This window comes from Lotus japonicus, chromosome 1, assembly GCF_012489685.1.
Source record: "Lotus japonicus ecotype B-129 chromosome 1, LjGifu_v1.2".
NCBI classification, from domain to species: domain Eukaryota; kingdom Viridiplantae; phylum Streptophyta; class Magnoliopsida; order Fabales; family Fabaceae; genus Lotus; species Lotus japonicus.
Window position 1 is genome coordinate 26,556,515 of NC_080041.1, and position 18,776 is coordinate 26,575,290.

Here is an 18,776-nt window from a genome sequence, read left to right on the forward strand (position 1 = left end):
AAGCTCACTGTGTGTCCTTAGTAAGGCTGAGCAAGGACTCCTTATACACCCGGATGAGCTTGAGGGGGGAATATAGGAATATATGGAGTGAGCAGGAGTATGGTGTATCATACAACCTGCTACACTAGATAGTATCCCTCTGTACAGCTGTTATTCAGTTCTTAACAGCTGTCAGACCTAGTTAGAATCTGTTACAGTTGTTATAGTTAGTTCAGGGAACAGTAAGCATTAAGCTTTCTATATGAAGTTCACCTGTTCTCAGTTTTAATACCCAGAAATGATTACACAATAGTACAATACAGTTGAATATTTTCTGGTTCTCTCTCTCTCTCTCTCTCTCTCTCTCTCTCTCTCTCTCTCTCTCTCTCTCTCTCTATCATGGTTTTCTACACTTTCTAACCAAAAATGAAAAATAAGATGGTGTAATTCACAAAAAGATAAAAGATCATTTTTACAATTGACAACTGACATAGAAAACAGTACGCATATGGAAAGAGAGTAATGCATCAAAATAAAATTGATAAATCAAAGAATCATATTACCAAATGATTTCTTTCTCAATATTTGATGGTATATAAGATATGGGCAATTGAATCGCTAACTTGTATACAAATGACTTCTTAACATTCAATATGGTAATAAATCTTAATAACCATCATCACAAGTCTAATGAAAATATGGATATCCCATATTTTGTACCGCATATATTACCATCAAAATACAACAGCCAGCAATTGCACTCAAAATTTTACATTGGGATAAGAAAGCTTGTTTTCTATAAGTTTCTCAAATGGGCAGCCCAACCGACAAAGAACAAATCAACTCATGCCCAATTAATCATGTGCACTAGGCTTACTGTTTATGAGGTAGAATTAGTTATATATATGATACCAGGGAATATCAGAAAAATTGTCAAGGCTCACAGTGAGAGATTTATATATGCTTCAGGGTTGTCAATAGCGGGATATAGCAGCGCTATAGCGGCGGAGCGTGGCGGATCAGGGGTTGGCCGCGACGCTGGAGGCTGTCGCGGAGCGAAAACCGCGTAGCGGCGGTAGCGGCCGCGATCGCGGCCAAAATCGCGTCTTGAACGGCGCAACAGCGGCCCGAGGAAGAAAGAGGGACAAAAACCCTAATGTTCAGGCTTGAAAACCCTAAAATACCCTCACATTTAAACATTAGGTTAAACATTTTAAGGGCATTTTGGGGTTTTCCGTTCTTTTAATGAAACGCAGCGTTTCATGTGTAGATAAGAACCCTACTGTTCAATGCGAAAACCCCAAAATGCCCCCCGATTTAAACATTATTTCTTACTTTTAAAGGGTATTATGGGACTTTCACATTTTTAATTGGAACGCTGCGTTTTGAACCTTCTTCAACCTCTGCCTCTGCGTTCTCCTCTGTTTTCATCTCTGTTTTTCACGATGAAAACTGAGATCTGCTCCTCCATTCTTCCTCCTTCCTCCTCCTCCTTCTTCCTCCTCCTCCTTCAGCGTAGCGGCCATAGCGCTACATGCTATAGCGCTATTGCGGATTTTGGCACCATCTTCTATACTAACAAACTAATCTTTCAACCCCCCCCCCCCTCCACATCAGCACCCAATTACAATTTTCCGCACACACACCTTCTGATTCTCACTCAAAGAAGCACTCCATTTGCTGATTAGATTAATCCTAAAAAGACCAGCCCTTGACACTTCATGACACATATCCTAGTAAATTCACACCACCATGTAGCTAGGAGAAACACACTTTGTCTTTCCTTCTCCCTAGTGACATTCCTCTCAGATACATCACCTGATTGCCATCAAGTGCTAAGTCATTGCACATTTTATAACGAAAAAACCCAGTCATAATATTTCAATCAGCAAATCTTATTCCACTCCCTTATGACTGAATTGCTCCATACCCTATTAAACTAATCGTAGCTGGTACCGATATATGACAGCACCTCATCTCCTCAGCTGCCATCTCATGCTATCAGCAAGTTTTTCTTTATTCTTTAAATGGCAGGATTGGCACCTTTTCTACTTGCTTTCTCTTTATGTATTTGTATGAGTCTATCAGATATTGATAGATTGATAAAGGTTATTTTAACATCTTGAAGAGAGACCAATTCAATCAGCTCCTTAGTTAAATTTTCAAAATCCAAACTTAGCTTCAAATTTTAAGTCACATGAGTAACATGACAACAAGCATTAAATTTTCAATTTTATTGAATTATACAGTATCTAATTATCTATTAAGAGAAGACATGTTAATCAATACTTTGCAGCATGCCATGTGACTCCAGCTTTGGACTAGCTAATATAGCCGAATAACTCCTGATGACAGGGACACCACACTACCTCATACAAAAATTACACCTGTGTATACAGAACCTTAATTCGAGGACATGCATCAAACGTAACCATAAATCGTTGACACATAAAACAAAGAAACTCTATTTTGTAAATTGAAGAATAAGAATGAAAACCACATGGAGAATGCAAAAGCTTAGTTCAGCATGGTAATTGCGGCAATTAACAACATAGAAAACAGATAACTTGCCTTTCAAGTATTGTAAGATTTTACAGATTTGGTTCACAATCTATCAAGAAAAGCTCCTTATAATGGAAGTTAAAATGCAACAGTTATTACTTATTAGTAGTGTCCTTCCAACATGAATTGGAATATAATAGTATGCCAGTATACTATAATTTCATATCCAGTGAGGAAGGCAAGAAAAAGTAAAACATTGGGGGCATATCAAGAACAGAGGGTCTAAGATATGGGTTAACGGAAATTTACCACCAAAATAAAAAACTATATATACTTTTCAAGAACATAACATAGAACGTGTAGCTCATGTACTTTTCAAAAATTGGGAACAAGATGTTAGCATGTAAGAAACTAGATACTATACACATTATCCACAATATATACTGCAAAAGGAGAATGAATCATCTGCTAAGGCAAATACGAAAGTAGTAGAAAAAGAGAGATTTTATAACCTTCACTAATCGCCCAATCTTTGCACAGCGACTGCATCACCATTCAACAAATGCTCTATCGTCGCCTTCAGCTTCTTAAATTACAAAACAAAAGGCCAAAAAATTGAACTCCACCTACCTAACTATATGTAAGAGATGCAAAGTGAAGGAGATTATGCATTTTTACAATTGACAACTGAAATAGAAAACAGTATGCAACAAATGGTAAGAGAGTAATGCATCAAAATAAAATTGATACATCAAGAATCATATGACGAAATGGCTTCTTTCTCATATATTTGATATATATGGGCAATTGAAGAGCCAATTTGTACACAAATGACTTCTTAACATTCAATGTGGTAATAAATCTTAATAGCCATCATCATAAATCTAATGAGTAAAGCTTTAAGCTTATACTAATAACCTGTTCTCCCAATGGGAAGAATGCTTTCCTTATAAATTACCATCTGATCATAATCTAACAGCCCTGTAGCAGCAATCTCCTTCTTGAGCATCTGGGTACTTAAATCAAACAAGGCTAGTTCACCCTTTTCTCTTCTGGAGAATATCATTTCACCCGTCTTCCCTACTGCAATAGGAAGCCCAACGTCATGCAAGGGTCCAAGTCCAACAATGAAAAGTTTAGTCCATGATTCCTTCACACCTTGTTCACCCAAAATGGATATGTGAAAAGTTGTTGTTTCTTCATGCATTGATATCAACGCAATGGACTCATTTAACACCGCCAAGTATGTCTGCACCCTTGTATCAGCCAGATCTAACGGTAAGGGCGTTGTGTAGAATATCTCATTGCTAAAGTTGAATGACACCAAATGTGTATCAAAACCATAGTCATATATCCGACCGTAACTCAACCAATTACACACTCCATTCATGTAAGTGTCACCACCCTTGTCGGGACCGCCTCCAGTAATAGGCATATCAGCATCAAGTTTCCTCCAAGAGTTGCTTCTTAGGCTATATATCTCCCAGAAGGGTTGTGGTATTCGACTTGGTAAGTGGTCTGAGATCATTGGCTCATCTTGCAGATCATCATCTTCATCATCGTCATCATCATTATCATCTTCAACTCCCGAATGATATTCATCTTGCCCATAATCATAATCTGGATAAAAAGTTATATGCCGAAGGACCTTAAAGTCATCAGTAATAGGATCATAACCAAATCCATGAGGTTTAATATAAGCCTCCCAATAAGGTAGAGACTCTCTAGGGCTGGGAGGAGTAACTCTGAATTCTTCAGTAGCTGGGTTCCACAATACATACTTATAATCTGGTGCTTCATGGAGACAAAGAATGCCATGAATACCCGAACCCAAAACACTAAGGAATCTGCCATGTTCTTGATATGGAAGCCAATCTGATTTGACTGTTTTCTCAAAATTGTCACCAGAAAGCAAAAACAATGAACCGTGACAATGGGTGCCATCTGATGGCTGCTGCTGTAAGACAAGGAGAGATGTATCATCGTAATAAGATTGATGTTTGGATAAGAAATTGCTGCGAAACATGCTCATGAAATAAGGGATTTCATGTAAATCAACCCATGATTTGTGAACCAGTGTGAATCGCTTGAGAGATTTCAGAGGCAGTTTCGACAGAATCGTGAAGGCGACATCATCAGGAATCGCCATTGTTGAAGGGGCCAGAGCTTTAACTTCTCTCGATTGAGCGGAAGCAGGGGAAACCCTCACCTTTTAAACCCTTTTTCTTTTCAATTTCTAAACTTTTTATATTTCAATTAATTAAAACTCTTTTTTATCGTCAAAATTAAAATTAATTAAAACTCTTTTAAATTTCTTATCTTTTCCGATGTACCAAAAATTGCTGATTGGCTTGCTAAACAAGGAGCTTTGTCGCATTCGCCGGGGATGAAGCTTCCAAGTCATCACAAACATCATTATTTTCATTCAACATTTTCACCATTGAGTTCTGATTTTAGGATTTGGGGGTTAAGGATTTTTTGTTTTAGGTTTATTTAGATTGGGAATCACTGAGTCAGCAAAAAAAGAATCACGTGACACTCACATGATCTGCCAAGTAGGATTAAAATGTTAGGATTTTAATGGAGGGATCAATATTGCTAACGGAGATAATAGTTTGGGACTCCATCTGCTATTTTCATTCGTTTAGGACTAAAAATGCACATTTTCAATTCATGTAGGACCAAATGTGCAATTAAGCCTTTTTTTACAAAAAATGGTAGAATGAAGAGAAATCACCTCTAAACTACCGGGCATGGCGCCAATGACATATTTGGGAGGTCAGCAGAGGCTCATTCCTAGAGAAAGCCCGGGAGTGAGATTTTACTAATCCCAGGGGGAGTCAAGCCCTCGACCTTTGGGGATCAGAGAGCTAAACCCGAACCTGAAACCAGCCAAAATAATTTCAACCTAAAGGAAATGAAGGAATAATATGTTAACTTATAAGATTTCTCAAAATAAAATTTCACCTCATTTTTATCCAAAATTAACACTACACCTCAAGGATTAAAATGTTAGGATTTTAACGGAGGGATCAATATTGCTAACGGAGATAATAGTTTGGGACTTCATCTGCTATTTTCATTCGTTTAGGACCAAAAATGCACATTTTCAATTCATGTAGGACCAAATGTGCAATTAAGCCTTTTTTTACAAAAAATGGTAGAATGAAGAGAAACCACCTCTAAACTACCGGGCATGGCGCCAATGACATATTTGGGAGGTCAGTAGAGGCTTATTCCTAGAGAAAGCCCGGGAGTGAGATTTTACTAATCCCAGGGGGAGTCAAGCCCTCGACCTTTGGGGATCAGAGAGCTAAACCCGAACCTGAAACCAGCCAAAATAATTTCAACCTAAAGGAAATGAAGGAATAATATGTTAACTTATAAGATTTCTCAAAATAAAATTTCACCTCATTTTTATCCAAAATTAACACTACACCTCAAGGATTAAAATGTTAGGATTTTAACGGAGGGATCAATATTGCTAACGGAGATAATAGTTTGGGACTTCATCTGCTATTTTCATTCGTTTAGGACCAAAAATGCACATTTTCAATTCATGTAGGACCAAATGTGCAATTAAGCCTTTTTTTACAAAAAATGGTAGAATGAAGAGAAACCACCTCTAAACTACCGGGCATGGCGCCAATGACATATTTGGGAGGTCAGCAGAGGCTTATTCCTAGAGAAAGCCCGGGAGTGAGATTTTACTAATCCCAGGGGGAGTCAAACCCTCGACCTTTGGGGATCGGAGAGCTAAACCCGAACCTGAAACCAGCCAAAATAATTTCAACCTAAAGGAAATGAAGGAATAATATGTTAACTTATAAGATTTCTCAAAATAAAATTTCACCTCATTTTTATCCAAAATTAACACTACACCTCACTTCATCTGACAAGTTAATCTCATTTAAAAATATGCAAGCAGGTAATTTTCTTCAACTAAAATGATTTAATTTATATATCTAACAGTACTAAACCAAAATATTGCTTGTAAATTACAGTATCAAACTTAGTCAATTTACATATTTATTTTATGTTTTCAAAAACAAATTTGACTTATATGATACAAGAACAGTTAAATGATTCTTTCACACTATTGCATCATATATATTTTTTGAAAGTAAGATAGATGTGAAGTTAATAGAACAGAACGAGACAAAACAGAGTGGAACGAGACAGAATAGAGTGGACTAAGATAATAATGTTCTGTGTGTTGTATTTAATAATTTTAAGTCATTATAATAGAACTATAACTTTAATTACATATATAACTCTTATAGGCTAATTAAGACTGTGCTTTTGTGCCAGGGAGGTTGATAACATATAATGCTTTGATAGCTTTTAATTATTTCCATTCTATGAGGAAGCAGATGTCTGGTAAATTAAGTTAGGTATGTTGGGTTGAAATTGGATATGGCAAAGGCGTATAATAGGATTGAATGGGGTTTCTTGCGAACGATGCTTACGTCCATGGGATTCCCTCAAAGGATGACTGATTTGATATTGAGTTGTGTTTCTACAGCAACATTTTATGTTCTCCTGAATGGGAGACCAAGGCATCCTTTTTCATCCTCTAGAGGCTTACATCAAGGTGATCCATTATCGCCATATCTGTTTATTCTTTGGGCAGAGGTCTTTTCTGGTCTTCATTTGAAGGCACAGGAAGATCATATTCTTCATGGGGTTCGGTTGGCGGTTCAGGCACCGGAGGTGAGTCATCTTTTCTTTGTTGATGATAGTATTCTTTTTTTTCCGGGCAACTAAGGAGGAGGTGGATGTTGTGAATCATGTGTTGACAGTGTACCAACAAGCTTCAGGGCAACTTGTGAATTTGGATAAGTCTGAAATCTCTTATAGCCGAAATGTTTCAGAAGATAGAAAACATGTCATTCAGGATAGATTGCAGGTTAAGGTAGTGGAGATTCAATCCAAATGTCTTGGCTTACCTACTTATGTTGGTAGATCAAAGACACAAGTATTCAACTTTGTCCAGGAAAGAGTTTGGAAGAAACTCAAAGGGTGGAAGGAGAAATCACTCTCCATGGAGGGACGTGAGGTCTTAATTAAATCAGTTGCCTAATCTATTCCCACCTATATTATGAGTTGCTTTTCACTGCCGGTAGGATTGTGCCATCATATAGAGAGAATGATTAGCCGGTTCTGGTGGGGTAGCAAGCAAGGGGAGAGGAAGATTCTCTGGATAAATTGGAATGCTCTTTGTCAACCTAAGTATGATGGGGGTATGGGGTTTAGAGGCTTCAAAGCTTGGAGACTTTCTACTTGTACAGATTCACTGGTATACAAGTGCCTCAAGGCACGTTATTTTCCAAGGACTGATTTCATGGATGCTTTTGTTGGTGGCTTGTCAAGTTATACATGGCGCAGTATTCAACAGTCAGCATGGATACTTAAGAAAGGAACTTATTAGAGAGTAGGGAATCGCATATCAATCCGAATCTGGGAGGAAAATTGGCTTCCCAATCAACAAGGACACAAGATCTGGTCTCCAAAGCCAAGCAATTCTGATTATTCTCTTGTTTTTTATCTAATTGACATGACTGAAGGGGCATGGCGGATTGATCTTGTGAACCAGATTTTCCTCCCCTTTGAAGTGTCACAGATTGCTCTTATTCCCCTTGATTCCTTACAGAAGGATGATTCATTGTTTTGGTCCGCAAATGCTAATGGTTTTTTCACAGTACCATCGGCGTATCACTGTATTCGCACATGGGAATGACAAGGCCTGAAATCGACATCAGAAGAGCGAAGGGATCTGGTTTGGAAGAGGCTTTGGGGATTGCAGATTGTTCCTCGCTATGCGCATTTCCTTTGGAAAGTTTTGCAGGGTATTGTTCCAGTGAGACAAAGATTGTGGAATAAAGGTGTATCTTGCCCTGTTTTCTGTCCTAGGTGTGACAATGTGGCAGAATCTACTGAGCATGCTATTTGTGACTGCCTATGGGTTAGGAGGGTATGATTTGTCTTCCCCTCTTGGGTTTTCTTGGTCAGGTCCTGTGGAACAAAGTTTAAGTGATTGGTGCTCTTCATTGATCATGTTGAAGGTGTGAAAAACGACTATAAGGGGGGGGGGGGGTTGAATAGAGTTTTGAATATAAAAACTTTCCCCTTAAGATTTAAAGTAAATCTTTTCGGTTTATCTCAGATAGATGGTGCTGCGGATAAAGATTGAGAGAAGAGAGAAGTACACAAGTATTTTATCCCGGTTCACTTGATAAATCCCTCAAGCTAATCCAGTCCACCCGTTAAGGCGATTTCTTCCTTCTTAGAATGAAGGCAATCCACTATTCAGAGTTTGTTACAACTGCACTAGCAACCTGCTCAGTGACTAACAATACAATGAGCTAGTAAACACTAAGATTCACTCTCTTAGTCTTCTCAAGGATACTGACCTAACTGGTCCCTTAAGGAATCACTACTAAGATACACAGATCCAAGTCTTCTTAAGGATACTGACCTACCCGGTCCCTTAAGGAAAAACATACAACTGTTTGAGGTTGGTGTTTACAAAGGTTTGCTTCTGAATAAGCTAAGTGTAAAATAAATAAGAACAGATGAAGAAAGTGGAGGCTTGAATCTTTTCTTGTATTGCAGCTCTTGGTTTCTCTCCTCAGTCTTTCTTCTCTTCTTCAGCCTTAAATAGTCCAAGGTGCAAAGGATATTTTCGCTGAGAAAATATGACAGTTGGAGGGTATTTCTGGAACTTCCAGGACCTGCTGTGGCTGAACCTTGGTAGGTAGGCTTGTCAGAATAGTACACTGCTCTTGTACTTCTTGAAAGTGACATTTGCCTTTAACCATTGACTTCTGATCTGACGACGCTTCATGTTGGAACTTGTGAAGCTTGGTGATCAGAGTCAGAGGGAAGCTTGGATCCTCTGACCTTCGTAACTTCTGCTTCTGGACCTCAGAGTAGAAAGTACTTGGTCTTCAGAGCCAGCTTACTCTTGGACTTCAGAGTCTTCACTTCTCAGCTTCTGGACCTTCAGAGCTTCTGGACCTTCAGAGCCTCTGGTCCTTCAGAGCTTCTGTACCTTCAGAGCTTCTGGACCTTCAGAGCCTCTGGACCTTCAGAGCCTTTGGTCCTTCAGAGCTTCTGATCCTTAGATCTTCTAATCTTCAGATCTTCTGATCCTCAGAACTTCTGATCCTCAGATCTTCTGATCTTCTGATCCTCAGATCTTTTGATGAATATATTTTCTGGTATCATAATCAGAACCTGTTTGTCAAAGCACTCAAGACAAACGTTAGAGTACCATAATTGTTCATCCACAAATAAATACTTGTTATCATCAAAACATAGAGTTGTACCACATGACCAAATCTTGATCTTACAATCTCCCCCTTTTTGATGATGACAAAACCATGTATTTTGATGAACAACTCTTAACAAATAAACTGAATACACTCAGAGTATAAGGTATCAGAGTTAAAGCTTATCCTGATGTGTATAGTTTATCTAGATCCTTCTAAATCCAAGACTCGAGCTTGATTCTGAGCTAAGCTCCCCCTGAATCTAATACTTAATATCAGCCACGTTAGAAGTATCTAGATTTTGAGCTATATTGAAGTATGTGATCAGAGTTAATTGAGTCATAAGATGTATCATAGCATTGAAAGAGATGACATCAATCAGAATGTATCGTCAGAGCATGGAAATTGATCACATAAGGGAGTTGTCAAGATACTATTAGTTCTCCCCCTTTTTGTCATAAGCAAAAAGAATGAAGGTGGAAAAAAAATTAGTAAGAGCATAAGACGAAATACTCCCCCTCAGAAGGAATACCAAAGGATACTTGGCTTCTGATTAGTATATCTTCTTATGAGAGCAGAAGTGTCAAAATCCAGAGGTTCTGGTGACATCTCCATTCTGGACAAAATTCCATCTTCAGATACTTCAGAATGAGAAGCTATGAACCTACTCTTCTTCTGATGACGTAAGTCAGAAGTTGTAGTAGCATCTTCTGATGTTGTTGCTTCTGATTTGCCAAGTTTTGAGTCTTTGTTTCTTTCTGAAACGGTCATGCTCATGCAAGCTTTTTCTGCTAGCTTTGACTTGTCAGAGTCAAGCTTATCATTAATTCTAACATGAATAGCATTCATAATATCAACAGAGGGGTTCTTATCAAAAACCAATGATTCCTTGACCAAATCTTACTCTATTGATGCCTCCAAGATCAACTTCACCTTCAGGTTCAAGTTTTAGATCTTGGGACATATGTCTTTCTCCTGTCATGTGTTGCCTGCATCCACTGTCCAGGTTCCATGGTTGGAGTTTCGATGGACCTATTGAAGATATCTGCAACATATATAATCTTATCCCTAGGTACCCACTTTCTGGGTCCTTTCTTGTTAGTTAGCCCAGAAGTTCTGACAACTTTGGGTCTTTCAGCAGAATAATATAAAGGAATTTGAGCATGATATTTTGACATAGAGAAAGTTCATTTCTTAAGAGATGATGGAGCAACTTCAGAAGGTTTAGAATAGCCAATGTCATACATTTCATTTCTGCTTACGTCATAGATCATTGAAGCCATTAAGCTTCTATCTACGCTCTTAGCTAGGAATCTTTGAAAAGACTTTTCATATTTAGATTCATTCTTAATATCAGAGGCATCACAAGCAACAACTTCTTCTAATTTAGCAATTTGATTTTTGAGCACAGAGTTAGAGTTAACTAAAGCATGATTACTCACATTTAATTCAGAAATCTTTTTCTCATGTTCAACAGAAGTTTCAGAGGCAGCAGATAAATTCTTTTTCAACCTTTTATGCTTAGTCAAGAGAGAGTTATATTTATCCATAATATCAGACAAGGCAGCTTTAAGTTCAGAAGTTGAGAAAGAAGCAAATACCTCATTTTCATCGTCAGAGTCTGGATCTTCCTCTGATGCAGGTTCAGAGTTAGTTGCATCTTTTGACTCTGCTTCCTTGTCCTTGACAATAGCCATGAGTCCTTCAACAACTTCTCCATCAGAGTCAACATCCTCTGACTCTGATTCATCAAAAGACACCATGAGACCTTTCTTAGCTTTGAAATGCTTCTTTAGCTTCTTGTCCTTTTTCAGCTTTGGACAATCACTCTTGTAGTGCCCTGGTTCTTTGCATTCAAAACATGTGACTTCCTTTGATGAAGACTTCTTCTGACCAGATGAGGATTCATGCTTTCCTTTAGCCTTTCCAGAGCCTCTGTACTTGCTCTGCCTGTGCTTCCAGATGCGGTTGAGCTTTCTGGAGATCAATGTTAGCTCATCTTCATCAGAATCTTCAGAGATTTCTTCAGATTCTTCTGCTTCAGCTTGGAGAGCTTTTGCCTTTTCAGATTTGGATTTCAAGGCTATAGACTTCTTCTTCTAATCCTGATGTTCAGCACGCTTCAGTTCATGACACTTCAGTATGCTTATGAGTTCTTCCAAACTCATCTGCTCAACATCTCTTGTGAGCTCCAAGGAAGTTATCAAAGACATCCAGCTTTCAGAAAGACCTCTAAGGATCCTCATGACATGATCCGCAGTGGTGTAGCTTTTGTTGAGGGGTCTTATTCCAGCAATGAGCAACTGAAATCTGGAAAACATATCCTCAATGGACTCATTGGGTTCCATTTGGAAGGATTCATACTTCCTGATCAAAGACAACGCCTTTGATTCTTTCACCTTCTTGTTTCCTTCATAGGTCATCTTCAAGGAGTCAAGGATACACTTAGCAGAATCACGATCAGTAATTTTCTCATATTCTTCATATGAAATGGCACTTTGCAAAATAGCTCTTGATCTGTGATGATCTCTGAACTCCTTCCTTTGATCTTCACTCATCTTCTCCCTTGGGATCTTTACACCATGTTCATCATTAGGAGGGGTGTAGCCATCAACAACAAAATCCCAGAGATCAGGATCAAAGCCAAGAAAGAAGCTTTCGATTATGTCTATCCAGTAATCAAATCTCTAACCATCAAAGATGGGTGGTCTTGCACTGTATTGATATTTGCTTGTAGTAGTGGTGGAATCCATGAGTTTTTCACACTAGCCCGGATCTACTGAACACTGTTAAGTGTGGTAATCAGAACTTGCGCTCTGATACCAATTGATGGTGTGAAAAACGACTAGAAGGGGGGGTTGAATAGAGTTTTGAATATAAAAACTTTCCCCTTAAGATTTAAAGTAAATCTTTTCGGTTTATCTGAGATAGATGGTTGATAAGTGCCAATTTTACCTAGTTTTGATGAGCAATTTAGACACTTCTCTTTGAAAATTCATGAGAAATCTTGATCAAATCCTACTTTTTTTATTAGAACTTATTGATAGGTAAACATTAGGCTAAAATGTGCTTAAGTTTGTTTTAGTCTCAACTTGTATTGTAGGATTGAAGATTCAAGGAAGAGGGCATGTTTTGGCAAGAAAAATGGACTTTGAAGATGTACAAGGCGCCCAGCGGGTTGCAGAGGCCGCCCAGCGCCCATGGCGGTTCCAGAAACCTTCCTTTTAAGTAAAGGGCCGCTCCGCGGCCAAAAAGGGGTGCTCAGCGCTCTGGCACTTGACAGCACATTATAAAAAGGTCATTTTCAGATTTTGACGGATATATCTTGATCAGAACTTCGACCCAACTCAAAAAAACATTAGATAAACAAAGGGGAAGGCTTAGGAGGCTAGAGAAGAAGCTCCGGAGGTCGGATTCGGCGGCGAGACATCGCGACGGTTTCGTTTATTCTCATTCTTCTTCTCTATTTGTAAAGCTATCCATGAAAATGGATAGCTAATCTCTCTTTTGTTGGGATTTGATGTAGTTGTATGATACTTATGCTCTCTATGTGATTCTCCTCATCTCAATATAAAGCATGTTTCTAGTTGTTGATTTAGTGGCTTTCTCTTGATCTTCATGCTTTATCTTAGATTGATCACCTATGGTATTTTGTTTGATTCGAGTTGTGAGCGGAAGCTACAACGTTTGAGTCCGAACTAGAGTCAATCACCTAATAATCCTAATTGCTAGACATAGAGTTAGGTTTGTTAGTCACAAAACACCCAAACTTCATGATAACTTTCTTTCTTAATCATGTGAGACATCTATGTTTAGGATTAGAGAGTTATTGATATCCACTCATGCGAGACATCGATGACGTAGGTTTGAATTGGTGCAGATGAATCATATGCTTGAACATGTTATGTATTTGAATCACTAGAATGTAAAAAGGTCAAACAATGAAGTCTAATCCCAACAATTCCTCATAACTGTTGTTTCTCCGTTAGTTTATTTGCTTTTCATTTAGTTTCATGTATAACCAATCAATCTCTTATGAACCCATCATTTAAGTTTGTCAACTATTGAACGACATAGTGTTACACCTCTCTGTGCATACGACAAAACCCTTTACTATACTACAATTGAGTCTTGAGAGATTCAAAGGTAGAATGGTAATAAATCTTTCATCAATGGTGCTGCGGATAAAGATTGAGAGAAGAGAGATGCACACAAGTATTTTATCCTGGTTCACTTGATAAATCTCTCAAGCTAATCCAGTCCACCCGTTAAGGTGATTTCTTCCTTCTTAGAATGAAGGCAATCCACTATTCAGAGTTTGTTACAGCTGCACTAGCAACCTGCTCAGTGACTGACAATACAATGAACTAGTAAACACTAAGATTCACTCTCATAGTCTTCTCAAGGATACTGACCTAACTGGTCCCTTAAGGAATCACCACTAAGATACACAGATCCAAGTCTTCTTAAGAATACTGACCTACCCGGTCCCTTAAGGAAAAACAAACAACTGTTTGAGGTTGGTGTTTACAAAGGTTTGCTTCTGAATAAGCTAAGTGTAAACTAAATAAGAACAGATGAAGAAAGTGGAGGCTTAAATCTTTTCTTGTATTGCAGCTCTTGGTTTCTCTCCTCAGTCATTCTTCTCTTCTTCAGCCTTAAATAGTCCAAGGTGCAAAGGATATTTCCGTTGAGAAAATATGACCGTTGGAGGGCATTTCTGGAACTTCCAGAACCTGTTGTGACTGAACCTTGGTAGGTAGGCTTGTTAGAATAGCACATTGCTCTTGTACTTCTCGAAAGTGACATTTGCCTTTAACCATTGACTTCTGATCTAACGACGCTTCATGTTGGAACTTGTGAAGCTTGGTGATCAGAGTCAGAGGGAAGCTTGGATCCTCTGACCTTCGTAACTTCTGCTTCTGGACCTCAGAGTAGAAAGTACTTGGTCTTCCGAGCCAGCTTACTCTTGGACTTCAGAGTCTTCACTTCTCAGCTTTTGGACCTTCAGAGCTTCTGGACCTTCAGAGCCTCTGGACCTTCAGAGCCGCTGAGCCTTCAGAGCTTCTGATCCTCAGATCTTCAGATCTTTTGATCCTCCGAACTTCTGATCCTCAGATCTTCTGATCTTCAGAACTTCTGATCCTCAGATCTTCTGATGAATATATCTTCTGGTATCAGAATCAGAACCTATTTGTCAAAGCACTCAAGAAAAACGTTAGAGTACCATAATTGTTCATCCACAAATAAATACTTGTTTTCATCAAAACATAGAGTTGTACCACACATGTCTGCGCCTTCGGAGGTAACACGGCTTTTTGCTACAATTTGCTACCATGTATGGAAGGCAAGGAACACTCTATACTTTGAAGGAAGGGAGAGCTTAGTGTTTATAGTAGTCAATCAAACTGTAGGCACTTTGCAATCATATCAGGAATTCCGGGTTCAATAGGGTCAAGGAGTGCAGGTCAATGCAACAAGCTCTAGGCAGCGTTGGCGTGTACCAGAAGTTGGGAGCTTGAAGATTAATGTTGATGCCTCTCGGTCAGGTACGCTTTGGGGATTGGGTATTGTTGTAAGGAATCATTTTAGGAATGTTTTGGTTGCTGCTTCAAAGGTGTTGCACGCTGGTTATGGTCCAGAATATGCAGAAGCGTGTGCAATTAAATGGGGAATGCAGTTTGCTTTGGATCGAGGCTTCTCGGATGTGTGTGTTGAATCTGATTACAAGGGTGTTGTAGATGCAGTGGTACAGCGAAGGCCTCATGGATCCTATCTTTCTGCAAGATATTGCTGCATTCCAATGTCAATTTGCCCAAGTTTCCTTAGTTCATGTAGGTAGAGATGCTAATTGTGTTGCACATGAGTTATCTCATTTTGCTCTTGGGCATGCAGATAAGATTTGGGTTAGGATTACCCCACCTTGTATTTAACAAAATGTACTTTTGGACATTATGTCCCTTCCTAATTAATATAATGATTTGTTTACTATAAAAAAAAAGTTGATTTATGTATGACTATACAGCCTATACTAAAATAAAGTTTTTTTTTTACAATATTGAGTTTTTGAAAATCTGAAACAAACATAAAAAATATTATTAATTGAAGAAAGTGATTTTTTGAAAAATAAGTTGAAAAGAAATGCACTCTACAGTAGTTTTTCAAATAATATGCTTTCAACTTTTTATAAAATAATGATTTATTGAAAAACTGAAAAAAAAACACAAAAATAAATATAAAAGTAATTTTTCTAAAAAATGTTTTAACAAACGCACTCTAAAGTAGCTTTTCCAAATAATATGCTTTCAACTTTTTTTAAATTTTTTGAAAAAGTTAAACAAACATAAAACTGACTTTTAAATGAAAAAGTGATTTTTCTAAAAATAAGGTAAAACAAACGCACTCAAATTGGCTATTTTGTCATTGCTTAAAAAAGTAACTTTACTTTTGAACAAATAATTGATTTTAAAGTTATTTTTTTGAAAAGCATAAATTTATTTAAGTTTGTCAATAAATAAGTGATTTTCACTTTAAGAAGTGATTTTATATTGTATGGATATAAAAGATTTCAAATATAAGTTAGGAGTATTTTGGACTATGTAAATTTTTTAAGAAGGTGTTCTGTTCCGTTCCATCTTTTTTCCACGGAACCAAAGGGTCCCGATTCAAGAGCTTTTTCTCCTATTTTGTTCCATCCTAAAAACACAACAAACACATAACATAACTCATATGTCATGTTATGTTCCCTTCCCACCTGTCTACTAAACGCTATCTAAGAATGTTGACCAAAAAACCTATACAATTGTACATAATATTCAAATCCACTCTCAAAGAAAACTAAACCAAGCTTTCGGAGGAAGCTTGTAAAAGAAGAAGATGAAAATGTATTGAATCTTATTGAGAATGAATATTCAGATTATAGAGTGTTTATGCTTAAGCTCTATTTATAGATCGAGTAAACTCTTAACTAATAGTAATTATAACTACCCTAACAAACTTTGACAGTCGGAACAGCTGGAACTAACTAACTACTAATTATTACAAATGAGTCCTTGAACTCTTGCTTCTATTCTATACTAGCCCTTGGTCTCTAGTATTTTCACACCCTCCCACAAGCTGGAGGTCGAAAGATATCCACCATAGCAAGTTTGGCTACAAACCCTTGAAAGACCCGTGGCTGTAGTGCCTTGGTAAAAACATCTCCCACTTGTAGTGCTGTAGGTATAGGTAGTAACTTGAGAACTCCTGCTTGCCATTTCTCACGAACCACATGACAATCAATGTCTAGATGCTTTGTTCTCTCATGAAAAACAGGATTGACAGCAATATGAAGAGCACTTTGGTCATCACAAAATAGGACTGGTTTTTTAGTACAAGTGACTCTGAGATCCTGCAGAAGATATAACAACCATTGAAGCTCACAGGTAGTATAAGCTAGTGCCATGTACTCTGCTTCACTAGAAGATCGAGATACAGTAGTTTGTTTCTTTGCTTTCCAAGAAAATAAAGACCTTCCAATGTAGAAACAGTAGCTGAGATAGACCTCCTTGTATCTGAACATCCTGCCCAATCAGCATCTGAATAGCCTTGGATGCTAATGGAAGAATTTCTAGGAAATAATAATCCCAATCCTGGTGAAGCTTTCAAATATCTAAGAACCCTCTGTGCAGCTTTGAAATGTCCGTCCATAGGATTGCTCATGGATTGACTAAGCTATTGTGTGGCATGAGAAATATCAGGCCTGGTAGTAGTGAGATACAATAGCCTTCCCACTAGTCTTCTATAAGCAGCTGGATCTTCATATGGCTTCCCTTGATCTAGAGATAATCTAATAGAAGGTTCAAGTGGAGTAGTAACTGACTTACTACCTAAATTTCCTATTTCTTGAAGTAAATCAAGACAATACTTTCTCTGACAAAGAGAAATCCCTGAAGTAGAATGGGCAACTTCAAGGCCAAGGAAATATTTCAGCACCCCTAGATCCTTGATTCCAAATGCCTGATGAAGAGAGTCCTTGACTGATTGAAATTCAGCCATGGTATTACCAAACAGAATCACATCATCCACAGATACCAGCAAGCCTGTGAAATTTGTGTCTTGGAACTTAACAAAAAGAGAATGATCTGATGCAGTTTGAGTAAAACCAAGACATTGCAGATGAGAAGACAACTTTCATACCATTTTCTGTTTGCTTGTTTAAGTCCATAAAGGGACTTTAACAATTTACAGACTTGGTTTGGTTTCTCTCAGTGAACTCCAACATGTATATTCATGTCTTTTGGTTTCTCTTTAGGGTTAGTACTCTAATTCTAAATTCAATTATTTTCCTATTTATATAATTTATAATAATATTAATTAATAAATATAAAAATATTAATTTTAGTAATATAATATTTTTTATTTATCAATTACTACTTGTTATTTTTTTTGAAAATGAAAAGTAGTATTATTATTAATGAGTCAAGCATGAGTAAAAGGTTCTCATGGCAACTACAAAGTACAAAAGACTGCACCTCCCCAAAAATTAAACAGCTCCCAAAAGACTTCCCCGCAAAAACAGCTTTAAACGTAATCTTAAGAATGAGTCTCATTAAAACCTTACTAAGAAAAACTCATTGGGAAAAAACCTAGCAAGAAAAAAGAGTATAACATCCTTAAGATAGCCAGTTTTGCATCCCTGATACAATATCACAGTCATGAGCCCAAGACAACATAAAATTCGCCCCTCAAAAAATGCAGTTGGAATAACAGCAGCAACAACAAAAGCACATCAGCAACAAAAACAACAGAAAATAACAACAACAGCAAACGGCTAAACGCAAATTCCAACCGCAGCAGCAAAACAGCAACATCAAAACGATAGCAGCAGCAAATTAATTAACAGCAGCATCAGCAAAACACAAAAACAGCAACAACAACTAACAACACACCCCAATATAACAGCTGCAGCATCAATTCCCTTCCTGCCTGCATAAAAAGAATAAACGCACACCCAAGTAGCAGCACCACCACACCCGGCAC

The 18,776-nt window shown here is 37.8% G+C and overlaps 3 protein-coding genes across 3 annotated transcripts; 2 read left to right on the forward strand and 1 right to left on the reverse strand.

The window, feature by feature from the left end:
- Positions 1-3,200: 3,200 nt before the first annotated feature.
- On the reverse strand, positions 3,201-4,674 carry LOC130734295 (putative F-box protein At4g21240). Its single transcript, XM_057586644.1, has one exon. It carries the CDS (start codon positions 4,628-4,630, stop codon positions 3,392-3,394), a length of 1,239 nt encoding a protein of 412 aa, XP_057442627.1. The 5' UTR covers positions 4,631-4,674; the 3' UTR covers positions 3,201-3,391.
- Positions 4,675-6,954: 2,280 nt separating this feature from the next.
- LOC130731262 (uncharacterized) lies at positions 6,955-7,564 on the forward strand. Its single transcript, XM_057583494.1, has 2 exons — positions 6,955-7,194; positions 7,250-7,564. The coding sequence occupies exons 1-2, from the start codon at positions 6,955-6,957 to the stop codon at positions 7,562-7,564; spliced, it is 555 nt and encodes a 184-aa protein (XP_057439477.1).
- Positions 7,565-7,630: 66 nt separating this feature from the next.
- Positions 7,631-7,912, forward strand: LOC130731268 (uncharacterized mitochondrial protein AtMg00310-like). The gene has a single exon (XM_057583503.1). It carries the CDS (start codon positions 7,631-7,633, stop codon positions 7,910-7,912), a length of 282 nt encoding a protein of 93 aa, XP_057439486.1.
- The last annotated feature ends 10,864 nt before the right edge of the window (positions 7,913-18,776 follow it).